Source organism: Cladophialophora immunda (assembly GCF_000835495.1).
Source record: "Cladophialophora immunda strain CBS 83496 unplaced genomic scaffold supercont1.14, whole genome shotgun sequence".
Classification (NCBI taxonomy): Eukaryota; Fungi; Ascomycota; class Eurotiomycetes; order Chaetothyriales; family Herpotrichiellaceae; genus Cladophialophora; species Cladophialophora immunda.
The window spans coordinates 1-23212 of record NW_015622554.1 but is presented as its reverse complement, the minus strand read 5'-3'; the positions used below and the strand labels follow the sequence as shown (position 1 = coordinate 23212).

The 23212-nt window shown below is 53.7% G+C and overlaps 7 protein-coding genes across 8 annotated transcripts; 2 read left to right on the top strand and 5 right to left on the bottom strand.

Moving 5' to 3' along the window:
• Nucleotides 1–3360: 3360 nt before the first annotated feature.
• On the top strand, nucleotides 3361–5436 carry PV07_12557 (uncharacterized protein). The gene is made up of 3 exons (XM_016400093.1): nucleotides 3361–4232; nucleotides 4285–4526; nucleotides 4578–5436. The coding sequence occupies exons 1-3, from the start codon at nucleotides 3780–3782 to the stop codon at nucleotides 5194–5196; spliced, it is 1314 nt and encodes a 437-aa protein (XP_016242268.1). The 5' UTR covers nucleotides 3361–3779; the 3' UTR covers nucleotides 5197–5436.
• A 599-nt stretch (nucleotides 5437–6035) lies between these two features.
• Nucleotides 6036–13450, bottom strand: PV07_12556 (uncharacterized protein). The gene is made up of 3 exons (XM_016400092.1): nucleotides 11247–13450; nucleotides 7395–11199; nucleotides 6036–7260 (listed from the first exon to the last, which is right to left on the bottom strand). The coding sequence occupies exons 1-3, from the start codon at nucleotides 13331–13333 to the stop codon at nucleotides 7135–7137; spliced, it is 6018 nt and encodes a 2005-aa protein (XP_016242267.1). The 5' UTR covers nucleotides 13334–13450; the 3' UTR covers nucleotides 6036–7134.
• Nucleotides 13451–13876: 426 nt separating this feature from the next.
• Nucleotides 13877–15641, bottom strand: PV07_12555 (uncharacterized protein). The gene is made up of 2 exons (XM_016400091.1): nucleotides 15067–15641; nucleotides 13877–15015 (listed from the first exon to the last, which is right to left on the bottom strand). The coding sequence occupies exons 1-2, from the start codon at nucleotides 15245–15247 to the stop codon at nucleotides 14015–14017; spliced, it is 1182 nt and encodes a 393-aa protein (XP_016242266.1). The 5' UTR covers nucleotides 15248–15641; the 3' UTR covers nucleotides 13877–14014.
• A 1496-nt stretch (nucleotides 15642–17137) lies between these two features.
• PV07_12554 (uncharacterized protein) lies at nucleotides 17138–17500 on the bottom strand (the record flags this gene model as incomplete). The annotated part of the gene is made up of 1 exon (XM_016400090.1): nucleotides 17138–17500. One exon carries the CDS (start codon nucleotides 17498–17500, stop codon nucleotides 17138–17140), a length of 363 nt encoding a protein of 120 aa, XP_016242265.1.
• Nucleotides 17501–17600: 100 nt separating this feature from the next.
• Nucleotides 17601–18259, top strand: PV07_12553 (uncharacterized protein). Its single transcript, XM_016400089.1, has 2 exons — nucleotides 17601–17747; nucleotides 17839–18259. Exons 1-2 carry the CDS (start codon nucleotides 17655–17657, stop codon nucleotides 18121–18123), a joined length of 378 nt encoding a protein of 125 aa, XP_016242264.1. The 5' UTR covers nucleotides 17601–17654; the 3' UTR covers nucleotides 18124–18259.
• A 369-nt stretch (nucleotides 18260–18628) lies between these two features.
• PV07_12552 lies at nucleotides 18629–20725 on the bottom strand. 2 transcript variants are annotated; one of them, XM_016400087.1, is made up of 6 exons: nucleotides 20563–20725; nucleotides 20243–20501; nucleotides 19609–20185; nucleotides 19298–19559; nucleotides 18949–19247; nucleotides 18629–18901 (listed from the first exon to the last, which is right to left on the bottom strand). In XM_016400087.1, the coding sequence occupies exons 1-6, from the start codon at nucleotides 20656–20658 to the stop codon at nucleotides 18703–18705; spliced, it is 1692 nt and encodes a 563-aa protein (XP_016242262.1). In that variant the 5' UTR covers nucleotides 20659–20725; the 3' UTR covers nucleotides 18629–18702. The 2 variants fall into 2 exon arrangements, with proteins under 2 accessions (XP_016242262.1, XP_016242263.1); XM_016400088.1 differs by having other exon boundaries at nucleotides 18949–19559.
• A 475-nt stretch (nucleotides 20726–21200) lies between these two features.
• On the bottom strand, nucleotides 21201–23212 carry PV07_12551 (uncharacterized protein). Its single transcript, XM_016400086.1, has one exon. It carries the CDS (start codon nucleotides 22603–22605, stop codon nucleotides 21964–21966), a length of 642 nt encoding a protein of 213 aa, XP_016242261.1. The 5' UTR covers nucleotides 22606–23212; the 3' UTR covers nucleotides 21201–21963.

The window sequence follows — 23212 nt, the reverse complement described above, 5'->3', positions numbered from 1 at the left end:
TCGCCCGCACTCCAGCCAGCCCGAATCGCGGCTCGACTCGCCTCCTGACCCAAGGCACGAAGATCCCGCTGTCGAGGAGACGGGTGAACAGGACGACGGTCGTCATTCGGAAAGGGCCATACCTGCCGACTTCTACCCTACCGGTCTCGCTCAGCTGCAAAGTGAATTGGAGGGGAAATATACGGTTCAAAACATTAGCTTAATTTCCTACGCCATCGCCGTAGATCTCAACTGCGTAGACACTTCCGACGACAGTCCACCCGCGCGATGTCTCCTCGCCAATCGCAATCTTGTTGCCCGGGAGCATCGAGGAACCCCGTGATCTCTCGTTCGTTCTACCCACTGGCCTTTCATCCCGCATATGGTAATTTCTCCTCTCCACGACGACCCGCATTTCTCGACAATAATGTCCTAGCAGTGATGAAGGACAACATGAGTCAATGGTGGCGCTGATCCGCCACGTTACGGCAACTTCCAGGTGTACTCTAACATTCAGTGGAGTAGTCGTCACGGGATGATCTACTGGCGACCAAGGGGACTGGCGACCGCCGCTTTGACCCTCCCTGGAAGTCGAAGCCTCCGCATCCAGCCGTATCCTGGCTAAGCGACAACGCCTGCAACGTCAGCTTTCTGGGACTCAACACGCCCGAGGAGCCGCGCCTTGTACATCGCCGCTTTTGTGAAGCTTGAAATCCACCGTACTGAATGGACATCAGAGGATGTATGAGCGGTATTTTTTGAAAAATCCCGACAACAATATCATTGGCTGAAGCAAAAGGTGAGTTTGCCACAATTGGCCTATAGGGGATGCAAACATGGGTCGTTAAATTTTCGTGAATTGCCGGAAAGATGAAGCTGGGTACTGGCTCAACTGAGGACGGGCATGGCAAGACTGAACAGCTATCTTCACCGGATCAATGCAGCTCCGACGGACCAATGCGCATGCGGGCACGCACGAGAGACGGTCGAGCATTTTCTCTTCCCATGTACTAAATGGACGGCATTCCGAACCGAGATGCTCCAAGTTACAGCGACACACAGAAGCAATATATCTTTCTACCTAGGAGGAAAGACACGGATAGAAGACAAGTCCTGGACTCTCGACATGACAGCAGTCCGGGCAACAATACGGTTTGCGTTAGCAACAGGACGACTTGAAAACACTCGCTAACGAACACCCCATCACCTTTCTACCGTCATTTTCGACCCCTACATTCCAACTCGTGCCGGAGAGAGTAGCCGCGCTTCAGCCGCCGAGGATAGGACGCTGAACACTTGAAGAATCGCCTTCAAGCTGGACTGCTACGGTAAGATTACTAACACGAGAATCCGCAAAGACATAGCCGGCGAAAGACTATCAAGTGCCGGGAGGTTGTATCTTCAAGCTCTACAAGCTTCCGGCCATATGATTTGCTGGCATAGTGGTTTCCGCTCCATCATCAAGAACGACAGGCTGGTCGTCTTTGGGGATGCTGCTGCCAAGGCGGCCTTGTGTCGAAGATGGTTTGATAGTGGCCGAAACAAAGGTCGGAAATATCCACATCCTCACCCGTGGCTCGGCTGATCCCTGCCCAAGGTCAATGGACTCAGGTTGAGCAAGCGCTGCTGGGGAACAGAAACCTCAGCGGGGTCGGCTACGCACGTGGTCTGCAGGACTGCGTCATCCTGAATCAGGGCACGCCATCCGTCTCTGACAGAACGATGGCGACCACGGCGGAGGCAATTCTGGGCGCGGTAATACTCGAAAGCGGCGCGGATGCTTTGCATGCAGTCCTCGTCACCCTCGGCCTGAAACATCCATTTCTCGAAGCGGTAACGTTCCATCTCCCTGTCCTCCTTTACGTGCCAGATCAGCCTCATTGGGGACGTGATGGCGGGCGCGCCACGCCGTTCATTGCTTTGTCACTCCCAGCGTCGTGTCCTAACGCATGACAGCAGCAGGAATAGAGTTGCCATGTTCCACAATGCGCATCATCTGCCATTTGATCACCGATATGTACTCCGGTGGGGAAGCAACATGGATAGGAGACGGAAGAATAGGCGACGTGTATCTGGTTTCCTCCCCGCTTGCGAGGGAAACATTCATTGAACTCACCATGTCCGCAAAACCTTACTCTATCCGTCAGAGCGCCATGCGGTAAGTCCTCCGTGGTCCCGCCCACCTTCATTCAAATGGTATCATGCATCGAGACCTCAAACCGACCAACCTCATGATGGTCTCATATGACCCGCCCTACGCTATCATTATCGACTACGGGAGTGCGACTTTCTCTGAAACGTTAGATGATTATAAGGTTGGAACTATTGCATACTTGGCTCCAGAAGTTTTAGCAATCAATGCCGGTAAGAATAAGGGTTCTACATACACCAAGCAAGTTGATGTGTGGGGGATGGGTCTCACCGGATTCCAGCTTTTCTTCCAGGAGGAATGTACATGGAAGAATGGTGTCGGGCTGGATGAATGGGAGATAATCCAGACGAAATTACGTAAGCGTCCTGGAGTACTCTCCAGGTTGCTGGAGAGTATGCTCGCTCGGAAACCCTCAGACCGCCCACCTGCGGCTGATCTAAAAGATTCAGAAGCGTGGCTATAAGCCTTCGAGTACTTGATGTCTTTTGAGGAAAAATGGGGTATCTAGCTCCGGCCCCTCTCTTTTACGATACAGCCAACGCCCAATGACTCTCTAGTTCGTAGCTCAGGTGTGCTGGGAGAGAGTGAAACTTGAGGCCGGTCGATCTGTGTTGTGGAAGCACGGCCCTCAAATACCACTATTCCCTCGACCCCGCCGAGTCCCCGCAGCGTTCACAACGATCTGGCACCGGAGATTCAATCAACGTTGCTCCCGGTTGATCGTCGCTAGGGGCGCTCTCGCTGCGCGATAGGGGATACATCTCAATCGCTAGATTTGGCCCGATAGGTATTAGTCCTGCTCTCACAATCGGAAGTGATTCTTCCGCGCTTTCGGCTACTTTGTCGAAAATAGGGCCCTTGTGTAGATTGAATGTAGGAAGGAATAAAATTAGATCATGCCCTTTTCCGGAACGAGGGGCTACAGAAGCTGATGTTTTGACTCAAAGTTGGGGGAGGTGGTAGATGTCGTACTGACCGAACAATCATATGATTGATTGTACTGTATGAAAACTATCTGTGTGCAACCGTATGAAAGGCCGCTGAAGCGCGAAGAAGTGTCACGTGACCATAGCGCTATGACTTAACCACAATTCAGGCACACACCATTGTGTAATATAAGTTACCTTTACCTGGGGACACTAAAATTATCATTGATGCCTTGCGGCCAGCCAGAGTCGGACCAACGCCACAACGCCCGTGGGTCGAAAACGGATCCCATTGTCCTGAACATATTTTCTTGTGCACGATTCCTGCTCTCTGGGTGGCCAATGACTCTTGCCCCCTCCGCGGCACCCCTGCGCTGAGACGCCTTCCTTGAACGAGAGACGTTGGTGCTATCTGAACGCAGCTTCAACAGTTTGTTGGAAGAGATCGACTGAAAATTGACACACGGTAGTCGCCGTACCTGAATCAAGATCGCTGCATACAAATATCCTCTGCGGGAGGATTCGGCTAATAGTGGGCGAACTTTCCATTGGCACACGCGCTCCTGGCGCGGTTCCCCCGGCGACACCACTCGCGTCTGACGCACACCTGCATTTGTGTTTCTTTGGGTTCGCAGTTGCCATACTAAACTCCCTTGCTTTTACGAACGAGCACCCACCACGTTCCTCTCGCATCTGTTGACGTGCAACCTAATTCTCAAGACATGGTACAGCCGCTTCCTAAAGACGATCGAATTACCGACTGGCTCGACAATATCGAAATTGGCTCCGATAGCATCGACCCCGCGCAGTCCTGTCCTCCCCCAGCAACCCCGACCTCGCCTTCTGCGCATCTCAAGCGTAAATTGGCAGCTATGGGAGACAAAACGCCTACGGCTAAGCGAACACGAGTCGAGATCCCCCTACTCACACCCACCCAGAGTCTTCAGCGCACCGCTAGCGAAGATACGCTCAGTTCTACCACTGTATCTCGAAGTCGCAGTTTAAGCCCCCCCAAAGGGAAGCATGAGCTCCTTTTCATGAATCCTAGCATCTCTTTCCAACAAGAGGAGGATCTGGTGCCTCGGCAAGCAGAGTTCGAAAAGACAATACCGTGTTTCAGATCTCTTATGCAGGCAGTCCATAGTGCACGCAGCCGTCTCCCAAAATCACTCGAGGTGAGTTCTTCTATTACTCGTATGGAATCAGCGTACATGCTCACAAGCACAGGGTTTTCTACGTTCTCGTCTCAGACCGTATCAGCCTGCCCTCTTTGCCCCGTTCTCTGATGACGAGGATCTCGATGTCTTCGATGATCTCGCCCAGGTTATCGAAGAGTGGGATGGGAACATTAAGCATTGCAAGGAGGAGAACGTGACTGAGGACGAGTGGTGTGATAAGCTAGTCTATAAGATGCTGGAATCAGCGGCAGGCAGATTAGACATTTCTGCGCGGGTGGAGGTCGCGAACGTGTTGGTTTTCTCTCACTGCTATGCAAGGACGTGTCGCTAATTATTGTGCAGCAAAGCTATCGACATCTCGCCTCCGGCACTACTTCCGACAGATGAGGGCAGTCGGGGCCAGAAAAAAAGAGTCGACTACACGATATGTTATAAACTCCCTGACAAACGTAAAGTCGTCAAGACACTCAGCAAATACAACACTCGCTCCTTCACTCAATCAAACCATGATAGACTTTGGAACCGCGTTTTGTTCTCTCACGTCGAGGTGAAACGGCAAAATAGCCCAAGGGATGGAGAATCACAGTTGGCCGTCTGGACTGCGGCTGGGTTCAAGAAGCTTCAAGAAATACGTGATTGGCATCTGCAGACCAACTGGACGCGCCCGGCCGCCCAACCATTGTGGCTGTGGGAAGATGACCAGCTCAAGCTCTACATTGCGTTGATGGAAGCGTCTGAGGAAATGGTCATATACGCGCTCGCAGACTGGCAGCTGAAGCAAGATGCCCAGCTGGTAAGTGCACTGATTTGCATCACTAAGGTCATGCAGTGGGCGATGAGGGAGTATCTTCCCTGGTACAAATCTATGGTCGGCTATGTTGACGATGCTGAGGATGCTGTGGGGGGAGACACGCCTGCGGACACGAGCGGTGAGGTGGACATCAGCGGCGGCCAAGGATAATGTGATTGTGAAGCACTGAACTTGCTAAGCGGTTGCTGGATGAATGTTGACGCTTTTTGCATCTGCCCATCGGCCACACACGGTGCACTCCATACTTTTGACCCAGATATGATAGAGCTAGCTTAGCCTAAGCTCAACGAAACCCACTATCATATCTTCGGCCATCAATGTTGAACATTTGAATATTTCTGTGATACCTTGTCAGTTATTTTTCGCCATAGTAACTCTCTTCGCAACTCATTCTACGTTTCGCGGAGAGATTCAACCCGCAGCGATGACGTCACGTCTTGAGGACTGAAAGTCCATGCAGGACTCTTATCGATAAACGGCGAGCGCGGAAACCCGTCCTTCTCATTCACCATAGTCTCATTGTTGTAGTTCACAAAGGTCCGGCCGTCGCAGACTCACCAGACTTCTGTAGGGGGGTTGAACGAGGGCTAGACAAGAGGGTGAGGGCCCTTGAAAGTTGGAGCCTGTAAAGGACATTGTCACCGTCATTATCGTTTCTGCTATTCGTAGGTAGCTTCACATGTTGGATCTGGGTTTAGTGGCAAGCGACACTGTTTGCTGCCAGACCAGACCGCCCAAGTGCAAGATGACACGACCGCGACAGGCCAATGATAATATTGTGGAATGGTTCCATAGGATAGGAAGTGGGGTTCGGAGTCTGTAGTCTGTGTAACAGCGCTGGAGCAGGCGGTGGATAGTGTGTGGAGGTGCACGACGCCGATGTTGTGACATAGTGGTGAGATGGCAACTCACGTGTGTTTTGAAAGAGAGTGGGGAAACTCGGAGCATAGGTTCGCGACTACGTCGAACGTTGAGTGTGGACAGTGACACAGTGTGGTACTTATGGTCATAGAGGGGACGTAGCTGAAAATGCGCCACGCGAAAACATGCGGCATGGCGAGTTATTCATTGCACGAGCAAGGATTGTAATCCCAACCGCTGCGTAGAGCGTACTCACTTGAGGAGCAAACATGCCTTGTAAGCCTGCCTCAACCATCCTTTGCCTCTGCAATGTGCCTCCACGTAATGCCACTATTTTTCCGCTGCCATCTCTCGCATATAATCAAAATAATCACACCCTCCAACGGCACAAGTAAAGTGCAACGCCCGCGGAATGACTTGTTCGTCTTTTTCTCCGGCAACCTGTAGTCGCGGCTTAAATGAAAACTTGGACAGTCACAAACAGGATTCTCAAGATGAGTGCCACTCGTGTCCGGGAAACAGGAGAACTTTCCCCAGGCTGGACAGGTATAGAACGGGTCGTCCGTCATTGCTGTTATCGGTTCGTACTGTAATTCTTCTCTCTGTCTGTTCTGAGCAGGTGGGATTGCGACCATAGGGTGGCGTGTTAATTGCCCAGTGATTTGCCCGGGGATCCATCGCGGGGAAGGGCCTAGGGTGCAAGATGAAGAGCAAAAAACTTGGAAGGCCGGGCCAGAGCACTTAATCGGGTCTCTTCGATCGCACACGGCGCAAAGCACACAAGTCCTCGGGCCGCAATGCTGGGGTGGGTTTCGGTGGCGCGACTCGCGGCGAGAGACTATCGGTCGCCTACACTTCGCGCAAATCGCCACAAGCCCGCGCTCATTGTGTGTATCGTCAAGTCGGGTAGTGAGCTGAAAAAGGGATTGGTGGCATAGCGCAGATCCGGACGTGCTGGTCCCAAGGGAGCCTTCCGGGCCCGACACACCTTGGAGATTGTAAGTGCAGCAGGAATGCATTTTCTCACAGCCCTTCCGGGGTACCATTGCTACGAAGCCATGGCCCCTGTTTGTTTCCCGAAATGAGAGTACTGGGTCTCTACGGCTTCTTCCAGAACGGTAAGCCGCAGGAATACCTGGAGGCTGCGGCATCGAGGACTGGACATTTGCCGGGAGTCATTCTGGTTGGTCAGTTCGCAAGCACAATGCTGCTGCACAAACAACCTCGTCACCCCTCCATTTCCGTAGCACGAGTGACGCCCGTAACAGCTTGATGATTCGATCCTCCAATGGGTGCTCCGCATTCTGGGCAACGAGCATGCTCCATGGGCATCCCACATTCGCCGATAGCAAACTGGACCAAGATCAGTGTCGGCGGCTGAAAGCGGAGAATGGTGCATAGTCCCCGCGTCGACCCAAGCCGATCTGGGGCTGAAAGGCGGCGTGGACTACCACTGCAGACGGGAAGAAAAAACCAAGGATACGTACCGGATGTCCGTTGATGCAATTATACCAATGGCCCGAGTGCGTTGCCATTCCCTTCGACCCGCCTACCATCGCCTGCTTGATGGAGGCGAGCTCGGCGGAAGTGACGGGTTCGTACCATTCCCTTCCTAGCAACTTGATACTCTCCTCGGCCGCCGTTTTCAGCTGCTCGGCGTTCTGGAACGGCTGGTCGCAGAGCTCGACAGCCTTTCCTAGTAACTCTCTTGCCTCGTTCGCGTAGCGTGTGGCTTTCCCGTCGTCATTGCAGCCAGACAACCCAGAGGACCGATACAGCTGCACAATTCTCGCAAAGTACAGCGAAGCTTCGACCGCAAGCTTGGGAAGACTCTCAGTGTTGCAATCTCTGATGAGCGTCGCGCAGATCTGGAGGAAAGGCTTGGTAAGCTTCTCGGGAGAGCCGCCGGCCATGGCCCATTTTATTGCAGGGGCGCTCGTGTCGGCGGACCACGAGGCTGCGGCGGACTTGGCCGCGGACGCAATGTGGAACTTGTCTTCGAGGACGATGCATTCGGCCTTGGTCTCCACCATTCGCCCACCAAGCGTAATGCGGCGGTCGCGCTCGACCGGAGCCACTGGGTCGGTTGTGTCCGCGATACTTAGGGATGCCATTGCCTCATCGGGAGATTTCGAATTGTCCACCCTGGTGGCGACGGCGTGGACTATTGCCTGGTGGAGTTTGTGGGCGGGCTGATGATGATCGGCGACCTTTCTGAGGAAGGCGCTGATCTCTTTTCCCAGCCGACGAGATGATTCGTATCGAGTTTGGACCTGTTGGGCAACCTTTTCCACCTGCCTCGCTCGATCGCGCTCAGTGATGGCGCGGATCATCTCCAAAAGAGTGTTCTTGAATTCTTTTTCCAATTCATCGACCTGGCGTTCGAGTCCGCTCAGCTCCATCTTCCCATTGACGAGGAACCGCTTGGACATTTCGTCGATAACCGCCCGGTTGATCAAGCGGTTGTACCGCTGCGTGACATACTGTCTCACCGGACGTTGACAATCGGGGCACTTCGGAATCCTGCTGGCCAGAGCGCCGGATATATCTGCAAGCCCTGCGTATCGGCCGGCCTGGTCGGTGACGTAGACATCACACATCCCTACCAGGCCATCAAGGGTTTCTGTGGTGAAGAAGTGGCCGCATCCGAGAACGACGATCGGTGTTTTGTTCACATCCACTTCGGCGTACGTTGTCATCTCGAGGAGATCCACTCGGGCGCCTTCCTTCGTGCCACACCGGTGGCAGTAATCCTTGGGGCAAGTCTCGCCGCACACTCCCGGGCATTGGTGACCGCAGGGGAGTTCTCTGGAGCAGCGCTGGTCGCATGGTAATCTGTTGCAGGGAGCTGAACAGGGCATGGTGCATCCCCCCTGGTGCTCACAAGACCACGTACACCTTTCGACACATGGAGCACACGCTTCCCCGCATCGCCGCGTACACTGGGAGTGTTGACAGCGGACCTCGCAAAAAGACAGGCAGGGACCACAATCATTGCCATCGTGACAGCGTTTGCGACACGTGTGATTACAAGTCCCAAACGGCCTCCCGCAGACTTTCTCACACTTTTTATGAGAAACAACACGTTCGCCCGGTCCGGTCCAAGTGTTGCATTCCCCACAAGTACCGGGACAGGGGTGGCCGCAAGTAAGGATGGTGGCGCAAGCCGTGGTGCATCGGAAACGATCCGACGCCACGTCCAGCGAGCAGGCCACTTCCAGGGTGTGATCGCACCCAGGGGCTTTCTTAGGTACGAGACTCTTGCAATAGATGGTCGCAGTGTTTTGTGCGAGGTGGCATAAGACGTCGTCTTTCAAGTGGCCGCAGGGCAGCTGGACGTCCTGCAATCGGACCTGACACTTTCCACAATCCTCCCCGCAAGTTTGTTTCTGACATGCATGCTGGCACGGTTCGTGGCGGCGTTGACACGGTTGTGGACATGAAAACACACTGTGCATGCTTTCTGAATGGCATCTGGCCTGACACATGTGACCGCAGTTGCCCAGACGCCAGGGGCAGGCCAACCGACATCCCCCTTCCGGACTCAGCCTGGGAAAATCCTCGGGCTCCGAAACTTGGATGGGCGTATCTGGATGCCGAGGGCAGCAAAGGCCCAAGGAGGTATCGACGGAGTCCGAGGCCCGGAGCAGGTCAATGACTTTGGCCCACATGGGGACGTTCGAATAAGTATCCACGTTGCCAATGAGATACATACCATGCTGCGCGCGACTGAGGAGAACGTTGATCCGATTCGTCGTCCTGAGAAAGCCCACCTTATTCGCGTTATTGCTCCTCACCAGGGACACGATGATAACCTTGGCTTCTTCACCCTGGAAGTTATCGACGGTCGCGACCCGGAGGAGTTCGCTGAGCTTCTTCTTCTCCAAAGGCGCCTTCCTCTGCTGACCGGACTGGTCGTCCCTGCCGGTCTCTCCCGGACCGGTGGCTCCTAGGCCGAATCCGTCTTTCTCTAGCGCATCTTGGTCCCGGTCACTGAGAACGATCTCGAAATCGGCTCGCAAGGCGGAACGGAGCTTTTGAAGTTGCCCGGTGTACGGGGTCAAGACGGCGACGTCGCTGCTGTCGTACACTCCCTGACGGACGACATGGCGGACTAGCGCATGCACCATCTCCACTTCCCACACGTTCGAATGTGATTTATGGTGCGTTTCGGAGTGTTGGCCCTCCTCCAAATGATTGTGGTCAAGCCAAAAGAGATTCTTTCGCATGCCAACAACGTCCGGGAGACCGGCGGTGCTCGCGTGGTCCGATAAGCCGGGGTAAAGAGTTTCCCGAACCAGTGATGCGATCTCTGGCCGCATCCGCCGCTGGACATTGAGCTGAGCGACCGGCATCCTGGGCCTCCCCGGCTGGCCGACCGAGAGTCGCTCAAATTGACTGCGGTCTAATTGATACAACGCACCCTGCCTGCTCTCCAGTGACAAGGCGACGAAATTATTGATCTGCGGGCGCAACTGCTCATGGTCGCCAATTTGGATGAAATGTTCGATGGTGGGAAGCAACGCAGAAATCATGTGCGCTTCCATGACCTCCCCCGCTTCTTCACACACGACGACCTTGCATTTTACGCGCTTCAGGGTCGAAATCCGTTTGGCGAGGCCCGTCGTCGTGATGCTAATGACATCGGCCTGTTGCAAAACCCGTCGGTCGACCTCATCATAGATATTGGTCAACTGCCGTTGCGTGAAATCGGTCCTCTTCACTTTTTCGAAGAGATCGTCTAGTGCGTCGTCATGAATCTCCTGACTCCAGAATTCCACCAGCATACGTCTTTCTTGTGGTAGCAACGAGTAAACGTTGGTTTGAGCCTTCTGAAGGACGGCATCTAGCTGCTGGTCTCCGACCAGGAAATTAGCCTCGTTCATGGTTCCTGGTCGCGTGAACGACTTTCCAGGTGGCGCCCACCGCTCGAAGGGATGAGGGCGGACGGCCTGGAATCCGTCCTCATCAATCTGCCGAAACTGGGCGCAGATACGTGGATACTTTCGCTCAAGATGGTGTCGGAAATGGGACCAGTTCCCTCGCTTCCGTACACCATGTATTCTGCCAAGGTCGGCTTTGATGCGGGTTTCCTCAAGGTCCAGTGCATCATAGTGCTTGGCAAGGAGACCCCTTTCCGACCTGGTCTTCGCCTCGGTTTGAGATACCTTCCGAAGGTTGTGGTCTTCCAGCAGGCTCGACTGGCTCTGGCCTCCGATCCGGACAATTTTGTTCACACCGATCATGAGTAAATGTTCCAAGAACTGATCCAAAGCGTGGTTCGTATAACAGCTGGTTCGTCGTTAGCGGGGTACTGAATGCAAGGAACAGCGACTCACACGACAACCACGGGTCCTAAATCGGCGGTTTGCTTGCATTGCATGAGGACTTTCATCAGCTGAATGCCCAAGTACGACTTCCCAGTGCCGGGCGGGCCCTGAATAAACGCGAACTCCTGGGTCAGTGCCACAAGCAACGCGCGACACTGGCCACGATCCAAACTTGTCCGAGCTTCCATTTGATCGACGATTGTTGAATCGTTTGCGGACGAAGCTGGGTCGATAGAGATGGCCCCGTCATCGAGACGGCCGGGCGTGAGAAGAGAGTTCAAGGAATAGATGAAACCGGGTTTTCGGGCGTACAGCGGTGGGGGAATGCTGATCATGGTTGTTTCTTGCAGGTCACTCATCCTGTCAGGCAGAATCCATCGGCGGAATGGCAGTCGGCTCAGCCGCTGCATGTCCTGCAAATTTTCAAGTATGGGAGTGAAGGTGGCGGGCAGGATGCCGGGAAACTCGATCAGTCGCCCGCGTGCCTTGTAGCAGCTCAGGCGCAGTGCCGATTCGACATCCCTCTGATCGTGACTCGCTAGCTTGGCGGTAATCGTGCCTTGATGGTCTTTCATGGCGAGATGATGACCCTTACCAGTGTCTGTGTGTTTTCGAGTCACGGTGAAGAACAAATGTTGAACCTCGCCCTGCTGACATGCAATGAAGGAGAGGAGGACGCCTTCGACAAGCCGTCTCGATTCTTCCCACCATTTCCGTCTTTCGGAGCTGGATTTCTTGCGTGCGGCGGTGGGCATCGTAAATGACAGGTCCAGTTCGAGCCCTCGGCGACTATCAAAGGACACGTAGTTGATGTACGCGTCGGCGTATTGGTGAGCTCGGAAATCACCAAGATTCAGCTTTGGGTTGGTGGGGTCGTCCTCCACGGCCTGCATGAGACCACCGAGCAGGTCTTTCAATTCACCAAACGTGTCATACCGAAGCAGGCGGAAGTGCGTGTCTAGGTGACGCTCAGCTTGGTCGTCGAGGAAATGGGCCACGTCCGGGTCGGTGGACGGCAAAAACTCAGGCTCGTCGCTCAGAATCTCCGCGCGGGTCGGGAAGATCTTGATTTTGGTCATGTCCGCCTTGTCGTTGTCGTGGCGATCTCGAGGCATGACCAAGGTATGGGGATACCTCGATGTTGCTGTCCCGGTAGGCAGCGCTTCTTGCTGTTCGCCCTCCTGGACCAATAAACCTTTGGCACGAGAGACCACTGCTCCTACCTCGCTCATGTGGCCAAGTACAATTGGGGAAACTTGTGAACGCGCGTCTTCAGCGATGAACCGCACGGCACCTTCCAGAGAGTCGAGTAGAACCGGAAGGTCATCGTTGAATCTGACCCGTGGCTCTCTTCTGACGAGCTCGCGGAGGGCGGTCGATGCGGCGATGAGCGTTGTTTCCAGTGGTGAGGCCCTGGCCGCGGACATACCATCAAGGTGTGTATGGACCACGGCCTCGCACAGATGCTGGAAGAAAGGTATTGCCCGATTGCCATTCGGGCCACCGATAAAGTTATACAGAGCCCCTACAAATGTATCCACGGAGAGGCAATCTAGGAGAGCCGAATGCGTGACGACGAGGAGGAAAGGTTGGACGAGTCGAACAAATCCGCCGTGGTCCCCAGAACTGGTTCGCCTGTTTAGCAGCGTCCGGATGTGCTCGCGACCGTAGTAGTCTTCGTTATCCAGGTCCCTCGGGAGCGTCTGCTTCCATTCTTGTTCATCCCCAGTTAGTATTGCAAGCGCCTCGTCCCATAACTGTTGCATCGTCCATGTGTCGTCTGATCGTGGGGGCGTCTTGAGGAGCCTTCTCCAGGAGTGGTAGTCATCCTTGGCCCGCCGTTGTTCGTCGGTCTCTTCGACCCTTGGTGGTCGCGCTTGTTGGGGACGCTCGCCACTCTCTTCCGCAGAGCGATCATGAGAGAATTTGCACCTTGCCCCGAATCTGCACAGACCGGTCCTTTGGAACTCTCGACACAATCCGCGGGGTGTTTGGTGCTTGCCCCATCCTCGTTCCGTGCCTTTGTAAAGATTATTCACTCTCCCAAATCTTCCCCCAGCGTCTTGGAAAGATTTTCCACGGCCCCAATTGCGCATGATGCTGGACCGTGCCTCTCGCTTAAGGCGGAACAGACAGAAGGTCAGAAGATGCTGTTTTGATGAGAGCAAAATCCACGGTAGTGAGGCTGGCGCACCCAGTGATCATGGCTGGCAGGGGCGGCTGAGCGAACTCTCCATCAGTCTCGTGGAACGGACATCACATGCCGCCTGGCCGGGGACACTCCATTTTCGTTCTGCGGCATATGTACTGGACAAACGCAGCCAACCATACACCCCTGAAGGCCCCACACGGCCTTGTCATTATCACTGCATCTCGACTCGACCAATTAGCGACATTGGTGGCTGGCTTGTGCACGGTGGCGATCGCCAGTCCTCGTCAGGTGTCCCTTTACGGGACGCAGATGAAGCGGTCGAATTCGGTGGTCGGCTTGTTCAGGGGTTCGAACGGCTCGTCGCGAACGAGATTGGGCTGCAACGCAATATTGACGACGTCACCCAGACCAATCAAGCAGGGAACGGTGCTCGAGGTGGCGTCGTATCTGCAGGCCAATTCTAGGATGACACGTCGCAAGCTGGTTTTGGGGAGCCAACTGCGGCGCGAGGTTTTCACTTCCGAAAAGTTCTTGTCTGTGGACTACTGTACAACCCAGACCCCCAAATTGTCGTTGCAAAAGATGAGGTGCTGTACTGTAGCTTTACATGTGGTCCCTTCTTTTCTCATCTCGCTCTGGCCCACATTTTCTGCATCTCTTGCGGCAAGGCAGCCCACTCGTTAGTTTCGGACCATAGTTCCATGTTTCCGTGCCCTGTTCGCCGAATTTCCAGCCGCGACCATTTTTCCTCTGGCGATATGGACACGAGTGTCTTGAGAAGCGTGTGAAGGAGCCTCATCGATTGGCAATTATCCCTTTCCCACCTCTGGACGCGGTCTTGGGCGTCCACGATGTCGATGTCGATGTCGTGGAACACGCCCCGTCGATGACGAGCTAGAATGAAGTTGGGAGTCTGGTTCGTCCATAGGCGACTCAGGAAATTCTCGGACTCCACAGTATGCGCACTCCCAGATGATCGTGTCTTCAAGTCGAAGATGGCCCTTTGCGGCACGGGTGTTCCAGCCAGACGCACTACGAGATCGTCATCCAGGTGCTCTGTACCCTTCCTTTCCGCCATGTTCATTCGCCCCAACTGGTCGTCTACGCTTGCACCTGAACCCGTTGGCTTGTTATTCAGCAACCTCTTGACATCTTCTGGCACTTGATCTTCCAAGTAGCCGTCGCCCTCGAATCGAAGGAGGCAATGAAGTTCCCCAAACTGGTATCTGATGATGCGCTGGTGAGAGGCAGAACCCTTGACGATTGCTGGCCACACGGTGTAAGCTTCGGGAAAAGTATGTCCATATCCGCGCACGTTCTCGATAAGCTCTTGTGGATGATTCGGCTTGCGGACCAGGAAGACGGTGTTTGCAATCCGGTGCATCCCAAATCGGAACGTCCTATCTTCACCGCGAACTGAGGCAAGCAGGCTTCCCCAGATACTGGCACAGCAAAAGATATCGATCTCGCGACTGGGAAAGTTTAGATCTAGGGCGTAGATGCTTTGCACCGCCGGTGCGAGAGGCCATCGTGGATATCGAGCGGCGTTGGGGTCGCGGTAGTACTGGCCACTATCTTCCCTCAATCGTTGGAGAGTGGCCGGTGGCAGCCATTTTGGCGGTGCTCCTGGCATCACAAGAGTCAGTGGAATTGTAGCGGGCGAGGAGGCTTATATACCGGGCACCACAATGGTCCGCGAAGCATTGTCCAGCCAGTTGTAAGACGCAATCAACTCGCAGCTGGTAATAACTGGGTCGGCTACTCCCACGTCTTCAGAAGCGGAAGCAGTGGGCTCCAGCGATCTAAGAAATTGTTGCTCTGGAAGGGGATGAGGCAAGCCACTGTCTTTGCTTGCCATAGCTGTCCGACCTTTAGAATGTGCGGTTTTGTTTCTCCATTTGGGAGCAGGTGGGTTCCTGTAATTAAGGCATGACTGTGCGACTCCAGGTGTATGTTCTGGGAAAGGTGCGCCGTGCGTCGAAGCGTGAAGTAGAAACCATAGACATCTATGTGTACTCGCTTTTATTTGTGGAAAATCCCAATGAATGGACTGTCAGCGGATCAAGTCCCAATTCAGCATGCAGGGTTACATGGTCCCCGCGAACGATCCATGTTACGGCGCCCCAAATTTCGACCGGGGAGATTTTGAGCATGTGCAAAAGGGTCTCCCTGCACGTCAAATTGTCTGTCGTTAGGGCGCATTCTTCAATCGTCCAGCTTAACCACGCTCTCAAGTCTCTGGCCCAATTTCTCTGACATAGCCATGGCGATCACACTGATCTTGCATTCGGCGAAAGTAGGAGGTGATATGTCTTCTCGTGGGTTTACCGCGCGTGCTCAGAGCGCAGGTGACCGTCCAACGTCAACACAACCACCTTCCATGCTGGTGGCGGTGCTTCCGGTGGAGATCAACAGAGCAATACATCCGCCAGCAAGAAGTCTTCAGTAGCACGATGAATAGGGCCGTGCTCGGGCCGTTGTATCCGAAGTAATTGACAAAGAACAAAGAACTTTACTCCGCCAACAACCAGTTCCAAGGGTACAGCTCCAATAGATGCCAGGATTAGGCATGACATCTCCTCTCGATCAAGTGTTGGCTTGAAAAGTCTGACAGTTCAGGTCAGCATCCAATTGACGATCAGCTTGTGATAGCGAGTCTGCAGCGTGAATGTGACGAAAGCTCATTGGGGAGCCCGTAGAATGGAGGGCGATCCGAAAGTGATCACCTGCAGTAACGGACACTCTGGGTCCGCCACCCAGTCACAGGCACTTGTCGCGTGAACCAGTAAATAGACGAGTTGCCCTCGAAGCCTCCTGCAGTATGCGACCCGGGGCTTTATGACTGAATGAATGGTATCCCCGCCCCTTAAGGAGACAGATCACGCGGCCCATATTGTCCACATAGCCCGTGCGGACATACTCTTTGGACGTCCGTGCGGCCGTTTAGCCAATAGTCACTCACATGTTCAAATCCGCATGAATGCCTCAAGCACGCGACTCGCCATTCTAGAGTTGAGATCTCGTTGTGCCCAACCTGGTGAAAGGGGCTTCAAAATTCGATCGGGCACGTGAAGTGAGTCCGCTTAGCCTCTAGGGGACTCGTAACTCTGGCCCGGCGCCTCGAGACCACTATTGGACAAAGGAGTTGGAGCCCGAGTGTGGCTACACTTAGTAGTGCATGAATGGAAAAAGCGGATTAGGTGTGGTTTCTCGGGAGTACATGAAGTTCACGATACTGTAATTGTGAGTCCTCGATGAGCTCCCTGTCGCCGCGGGGTCGGACGATAGGTCGGCCACAGAGGACTGCAGGAGGCGGCCCAGAAATGCGGACTCCGGACCCCTTGGGATATGACATATGACAGCCCCTCCCTGTTCACCGGTTAGGTTTTAGTGCACCAGTAAGATTTCGGGAAACAGCAATGGGAATCGCAAAAATGTCCGACTTTCGACGTTACCCATTTGGCGTTCCTCTAGGAGTTGCAGGCATTGTTAGCGGTCGGTCGCGCGGCAGCAGACTTTCCTTAACCCCGAAAGCAATCGAACATTAAAACGAAGTCAGGTGTCTTTCAGTACACCTGCCTAAACAACTAATCTTAGTCGTCCGTCGATAAGTCACTGGTTCGGCATAGTGGTAGACGTCGTGTGTGCTTGGGGGAATCGAAATTGTCTCGGCGAGAGCGAAAGCGGCCCAACCGGGCGAACGATGTCTTTCTCTCTCATGTGATCCATGGTGCCACGAGGCGAGAGCTTATTGGGATGGGCGGATCAGCCCCTCCAGCGACTCGTGATGCTGAAGCTGATTACAAGCCTTCTCGTCGAATCCTTCATTCCGGGCCACACGAAGGCATAACTTGTGGGTCGTCTCCCACTCGAGACAAGTCGCGACAACATTGTCCTTGCCACCGGGTCCGGCCGCTACGAGCGCCGCGTCGTTGAGGAAGTTACGAAGAGACTGCTCATCTCTCCAGGGCCTAGCCATGACAATATCCTTCGAGCGCGTGATGTGAGCCTTACCCTGGGATTGGCTCTTGACTTCTAGCAAAATGGCGTTTTCGCAGAATGCCACTCTGTCCAGGCTCCGCCACGGGTTATCAGAAAAGCCGATGTCCATGTCTCATCAATAGACGGGACTTAACGTGTGGTATGACTTGATGCCCTTATCCCCGAGTAGCGGTATGTTCCTGTTGTTTATGCGATATCTGATCTAAAGAGTTCAAACTGCTCCCGTCCGTGGCCGTTGATCTGGTCGTTACCGGGTAGCTGGCATGCCAACAATGGTTGGGTGTCCTCACCGCCACCAGCGGGGTATTGTTACACTATGTTTTGGTCGGCCAATGAAGCCTGCCAAAGCCAGTGTCGTGAGTCTCCCCGCTAATCTAAAATGTGATACCCGGCGATCTCTTCGATTTGGTTCATGGGCCGCAAAAGCCTCGCTAACGGTCTGTTCAGTTTCTAGATCTCCGAGTGTTGTTGGGAGGGGTAAGGGTGACGCCCCGAGAGATATGCGTCCCGGGACATGAAACCAAGAAGCGCCGATCAAAGGACCCACCACAGAATATAAGTACTTCGAACTCGCCGCAATTCCAACTGCTGATTGTCCGACATGGTCCATGCGGCCGACGCGGTCCAGACAGCCACGCACAGCAGCCAGAACTCTCCTCAAGACTGCGGCAACTGCAGCAGCGGGGTTGTGTTGCTCTATTCTTAACATCGTCTCCGTTTCGCTTTGGATAGACGCTATGGCATTGTCGAGAGATTCTGAACGTACGATCTGGCGAGGTAGTGCCACGGGACCCTCTTGCGTTCGTGAAGTAGGCTATTGAATGAAACCTGCAGCTACATGTCTTGCAAACTCTCGTGCCAAAAGGTGGTCTTCGTTCCATTGAGGACAGACGCGAGTCTTCCAGCGTCTTCCACAGATGTGGCAAAGTTGCGAGCCGCAGCAGCACCTGCGACTGGTAGCAAAACGGACGCGAAACGGACGGTCGGGAGCAAACGTGATGTGGTTGCAGCCAATGTCGTCGAGTCCGCGACTGCCCTCGGGCGAGGTTCGAGAAGGTCACCAGCAACAACCGATCCCTGAGCTGGGCTATGGCGACGACGCTACCGGCTGCTCGCACCAAACTCGGCTTCTTTGCGAGAGTTTTTATTATGTGTTTTCCAGCGGATACCATTCCGGCCTCAAGGCGTACTAGAATCGGAGTGTGCAACGTAGTAAAAGTGCAGCACGTGAATCAACAGCTTAAGTATGTTTGCGTCTACGTAGTGCTAGCATCTAGGTACTAGATGCAGAGGAATTGCATGCCAAGTACATCACGCCCACTTCCACTCCACGTACCGCTCAGCTCCGCTGTGGGAAGAGGCAAGCAGTGTCTCAAACTCTTCGTTCGCTCCGACTTGGTCCGGCGGCAACTTGAGCCTCATGGGCCACTCCTCGATGATTGTGTGTGGTCGTTCCATTGTCAAGCCCAAATGGTATCCAATCTCCTGGAAGTGTTCTTCTCTCATATATCTGCAGATCGTTAGCATGCTTCCGTATCAGAGAACTTATACGCTGACCGTTGGAAATATTTGTCATTGTCGCGAACGAGATCATGAGCCGCGGCCCGTTGAATGACAACAGGGTCATATGCCGAGCGTAGCCGACGTGTAGCTGGAAGATACTTAGCCACTTTCAGTGCAAGAGATTCTATCTCCGCACGATTTGGAGCGTCGAAATGAGCCGTTTCAGCTACTGCATTCATGAAAAGTGTTATGATTGTTGCGTGGGAATTATGAATGCGCTTTTGTAGGAATGGACTGAGCAGGTAGAGTGTGCGACCTACTCCGAGGTAGCCGCGATCCGAAATATTAGAGACCTGCAGAATTGATCAGCACTGTGTCTGCAACACATTCTTTCGACCATCACCCCAATGCGCGCAAACTGGCGACTACCAAGTTGTCTCGGCAGGTCGTTCACGTCCGCGTTAAAGAGCTCGAACGCCATCTTTCGCGAAGCAGCTTGTCTTGCGAATGAGGACAGAAGATCTCTTAGATGATTAAATAATTTGCCATACATGTCGTTAGTGGCGGACCCATAGGACCTTTGGAGGACAGAACGTAGATCCCATCCATCAAAAGGGTCTGCTGAGTCCATCATTAGCCATTGCTCTTTATTTTGGGAGAAAGTACTGGGACACGTTAGGCCAATGTCACGGGTTGTTTCAAAGCTTGCCTCACGGATTAGGACTGTCGAATCCTTGGCGAGGTTGAGCGAAGGACAATAGAATTCCGTCTTCGCGGAATCTCTGCTTGCACACGCGATGAGGAGGTTTCTGCAGGAGGGTATTCCGGTCCCGGTAGTCTTTCCGCTCATGCGCAAGCGTTGTGAGATTTCGAATTTTATCGGCCAGGCTGCAAGATAAGCCGTTAGGAACCTCTAGAAAAGAGGGAAGGAGCATCCATTTCTCCTTCGATAAAGTCACGCGGAGAGATCTGGATCCGAAAGTCCAAGTCTTTCCTAGGAGTGTACCGTTCGGTTTGCTCTTAATTTTTACACAAACTTCTTGAAATAGTGGAAGAATCGAAGATTGTAGCTGACGTAGACGAGAAGACTGGAGTTTCGCTGAGTACCAAACATGGATGATGGTTTCAATATCGTTAGGGTCTTTGTCGATTTGTAACGCGGCAAGGAGCATAATCAAGTTCCGTGCGACAATATCAAAATCCCGGTCGTTCAGAATCAAGGAGATAGACTGTCGATACTCATCAGGCAGGCAAGCAACAGTCTTCAACACATTACGGATGTCTCCAGAAGCTATAGATACAAAGTGGTCAGCTCTATTGGTGGTAAAATACAATTGATCAGCCTCACCTGCGAACAGAACATGCAAGTCCCGATCATAGGAGCATCCCTCGTTGCGGTCCAGAGCTAAGACATCGAGTGCTGGCATGTTGCCCCAAAAATATTTCTGCAGACGACCATATGAGACCGCAGGGGGACCGGCGCCCACAAATGAGGGAGGACGGCCTTCTGTTTCCCATGTGGGCAACCAGCTGGACTTCATCAGCGGGCTCTTACAGTGGACTTTATGCTCAGCCCAATGCTCCTTTTGGCAGTCCTTCGCGCAGTACTGATCAGCACTAGTCAGCGACGCTTTCCAGATGTTTCCTGCTGAAATGTGGCCATCCTACCGAAACCAGGCGACAGCCACCGCAGGCTAGCTGCCCTACCCCGCTGCATGTCTCAGAACGGTGCGCTTGCCAGTTGGCACAAGGTATCGACGACATAATCTTCGACTCTGCGAGACTTTGACGAGATTAAACAAAGGCGGCGACAACAATTCTCGAATCTGTCAAGTCTAACGAACAAAACCGTGATTTTGAGGTTCACCGCCGCCTGCGATGAAGTGGGGTGAAGTGGGGGGAGTCAACGAATCCGCGCTAGCACTTGATAGGCATAGAGCGTCTCAAGCCACGTGGCGCAGAATTTAGAACGACGCCACAATTTATAGCCCCCACGTCCTTAACGCACCGGAACGTCAGATCTCCCGGCTTCGACCTGTGTTATGGAGACATAGGACCGTCGAGGTGGGACGGAGACTGGGGCGGAGATGTTGGGAGTGAAGTTGAGCGCGGTCACCCTGGATCCAGCTCGGCAGGCACCGCGCACCATCACGTCCTTCGGCTGCGAGGTATTCACATTTCAATATGGAACAACTTGGTCAGATGTGGGATACCGACCCGTAACGTATGCTGTCGTGATTATTTCCCGCGTTTCAGAGGCGCTTCCTCGCCTTCACGACCTTCGCGTTCCTAACTACTCGACGGTCGGGCGTCGGGCGTCGGCCATCAAAGCCCGGTCCTGCACAATTTGGGCCGCGACCGCGCGCCCACGGATCGGTGGCCTCGCTGTTGGTCCTTGGCGCGGAGGCTGAAAGGAAGTGGGGGGTTTGAAAGGGTTGGTCTCAGACTCGTCGGCATCTTCATCGGACCTGCGATCAGACGGCGGTTCACCGGCACTGGCTGTGGCGTGAGACGAGCGAGGAGAAACCCCTTCCTGTTTCCTTTCTGGATTTTCATCCCATACGCACTTGTGCACATCCATATACGCCACCGGGCCTTTTGAAGGGTCGCTACGCTGCAACGCAAGGAATGTATCCATCTACCATCGCGACACGGAATTGCTGCTAAGATTGATTCTCGGCTTGTAGAGCTGCTACACGAGCAATATTATCAGCCTGTTCTCGTGCCGGTGCGTGCGAGCGCCAGCAATGGAGTATGTATGAATCATAATCCTTTGTTTCCAGTTTCGGGCCTTTCTGATGCCCATTGAGGAAGACCGATGACTGGACGCGTATCCTGCGCGAGGAACGGGTAGTGCCCCTCTGTTCATCCGCTTCTATGATTCGGCAACCGAAACAAGAGGAAGAGAATCCAAAGTTCGAGCGACAACTTATCCTTGTCTATGGCGACCAGACGACGGTGGATAGACTTCGATGCCGTCAGCGAATAATCGAGGTCGCGCCGATCCGAATCCCACACCGGGAACACGTCCATATGGTTCTGTTCTTTCAATCGGCTTTCTGTTTCCCCTCATAAAGTTGTGTATACAACGACCATAAGGGGAGCATAATAGTAGATTGAAGAGTGTCCAACAAATCCGTCCGAGCACCGGCCGGTTCGCGACCAGGCAAGTCCCACCAGGACCATGTCGCCGTCTCTCCATCTCGTTGAAAGCTTTCCTCGATACGACCTGTCGGTGGCGATTTCGATATCATGGCTATAGAGGAATGGATCTGTGTCCTTCCCACGCCTCTTGGGATGAATGCTATCAACTCGAATGCAACGAGCGCAGACACTTGCGAGGTTTAAATTCATGTCAAACCACTTCTCGCGGCAGCGAAGACATTCCTCTAACTTGTCTGACTCAAGTGCTTGATGGAAATCTTGAATGCATTGCCAATCCGCGTCTGTGAGAGCAGGATTATCAGCATCATAAGGATCCAATGGTGGGTCAGGTACCTGGGAGATTCTCGATCTGGGTATTAACCACACGCTGTGAAGGACTCGCTCGACCAGTAGAACTGGAAGGAGACTGATCACGGCTATCGCCACCTCCACCACGGCCCACTGAGAGACGTGAAGCGCTGAAAGAGAGCCCTTGATTGTGACAGCCATGGCATGGTTGAGATTCCACCCCATCATCCCGAAAGAAGGAACGTCGATCCACCTCATGTCTGCCAGGAATACATCACGCCAGTTGATTGTCAATCACGGTCCCATATTGACCGGAGGTGCAATAGTTGCCATCGGTGTTTCGCATGCGACGTGCCGAGGCACGCGGTATCTCACAGGCATCGCAGATGAAGTATTGAGCTGCAGGTCATGGCGATTCGTCAAAGGAGGACTGGGAACGCTGTGAAGACGTGATCGGTAAACGTTGATCGACGGCACTATGAGGGCCTGCCTGCGGACCGAGGAACCGAGACAATTCGGGTGTCTGAGACGTTTTCCTCGCCACCACGACGATGGACGCGATGCTCCCTGTATAGCAGACGCTTCTTGGACATGTGTGACCCAACTCTTTCACGGCAGTCAATACATTGAGCTGTCTCCTTATTGCCTCGCTTGGGCTTAAAGTCTTCCTTAGGCTTGAGTTGGCCACAGCCGGAGCAGGTTTTGTGGGTATTCGACTGAGGACCAGGTCGATCAGGAGGTAGAGGAGGTATTCCCAGAGGTATTCCGATTCCGCTTGGTGGCGTCAAGGTTCCTGTGTAAGACAACGTGTTCGAAGCTCGTGTCGTCGGCAAAGCAAGTTTCACACTTCTGTCTGATTTGCCTT